Below are 1,480 nucleotides of genomic sequence, written 5' to 3' on the forward strand. Positions count from 1 at the left end.
TTTTTGTTTCCCTCTAAGCACAGAATGAAAGTGCTCTAAATTAGAAACGTAAAAATAGATCAAAATCTTCGCATTGGAAAGTTATTCTAGCATTTCAGAAAATTGAATTACATACAATACGAAGATGGTACTAATACTATGCAGATTGTAAGTTGTAAGATTTGCATTAAAATTGATAATAAATTGGTAGGACGTATAGTTCATAAAATTTTTGCGGTAACAGATTTGTATGCGGTATCAAATTCCGTAAAAAATCAATTAAATTGTTTAGGGTAATTTGTTCTAAAGTCTTATTTGAAAATGATAAGTAAATGGGTCGCTAATAATAATCAGTGCTCTCGAATCGGCCAATAACCTCGAAAGTCAGAGGCGGTACATTAAAAGTTGTCTTAGTGTGCTGTTTTATACCTGTTCATGGCCCGAATGGATTCTGACCGTAAATATCGAGCCAAACGTGCGAAAGGCAGTCGTCCAAGTCATTCATTCTGTAAAAGCACCATTACAATGAACTCCTTGAGGGTGGAGGCTCATGGTCAGCCCCGTGTGCTCAGTGGACAAATGAACATTCGGTATGATTGCAGTTGCTTTGTCAAGGGATTAAAAATGTTTCAGCAAGTGGTGTGAATAATCATGGCTAGATGCAACTTGAGGGTCAGAGCAGGATTCAGGAGATGAAGGTGAGTGATTTCAGATTTTTAATTTCCGTGTTAAAGCGAATGTGCATAATTGTGACAAATGTTCGATTTGTCAGAGGAATGAAGGTGTTGTGAAATGCAAAATGCAGTTAACTTTTGGAACGCATTCTTCGTTGGTGAAAGGTGGAGAGGGCGAAAGCATCCTGGAAGTGATTTTTCAAAGTATATTTGGGGGTTCTTTCCCTTGAGGAAAATGGGACTGCAGCAGCTGGCGTTAGGTCGTAAGTTTGTCTCACGTTTTCATGTAGTACCTTTTATGCAACTTAACCTTGCCTCTACGCAAATCAGTTTGTTCTAGAATTACAGTGCTTTTTAAAACGTTCCTTTTTGTGCCCCTGGAACCTAATAGACTCCTCTTTCGTTCTCAGTAGTGCGCTTTTCTCACCTTCACTTGCACATTAGGCCTTCAAATAGTCAAATACTCTTGAAATCGTGGTCTGTTTGAGAAATCCAAATCATCGGCAGACGTGGACGAACATTTAAAGATGCTTTGGGGGTAAGCACTTTCTACTATCCCATGCAGCTGGTATGGACGCCGTCTGTTAATGAGGTAGTGCTAATGTCGGGTCCTTCTAGAATCAGAGCAACGAATAGTGGCACCTTCGAGATAAGTTGGGCGTGGAAGCGTGGTCCTCCTCGATGCCGTTGCAGACGCTGCTCTCGTCTCATTGACTACTGGGCACCGTGTCTCTTCTCAGCTACTGCAGCCTATGCCACTCCTTACTCACAACTCCTTCCATGTTCCCAAGGAGTACCATGACGTCCTGTCTTCCCTTGTTCGTTGA

General features: G+C 41.2%; 1 protein-coding gene across 1 annotated transcript in view; it reads left to right on the forward strand. All coding sequences in view use genetic code 11, as the record gives it.

Moving 5' to 3' along the window:
* EGR_06307 (hypothetical protein) overlaps positions 1–883 on the forward strand; it is a gene marked incomplete at both ends in the record, with an annotated part of 7,095 nt that extends 6,212 nt beyond the window's left edge. Inside the window, 3 exons of the mRNA XM_024495556.1 lie at positions 394–618; positions 639–677; positions 752–883. Coding sequence (XP_024350079.1) covers positions 394–618; positions 639–677; positions 752–883 — 396 coding nt within the window. The remainder of the gene's footprint in view (positions 1–393; positions 619–638; positions 678–751) is intronic.
* Positions 884–1,480: the final 597 nt, after the last annotated feature.

The sequence above is a fragment of the Echinococcus granulosus genome, assembly GCF_000524195.1.
Source record: "Echinococcus granulosus chromosome Unknown EG_S00054, whole genome shotgun sequence".
Lineage (NCBI taxonomy): Eukaryota > Metazoa > Platyhelminthes > Cestoda > Cyclophyllidea > Taeniidae > Echinococcus > Echinococcus granulosus.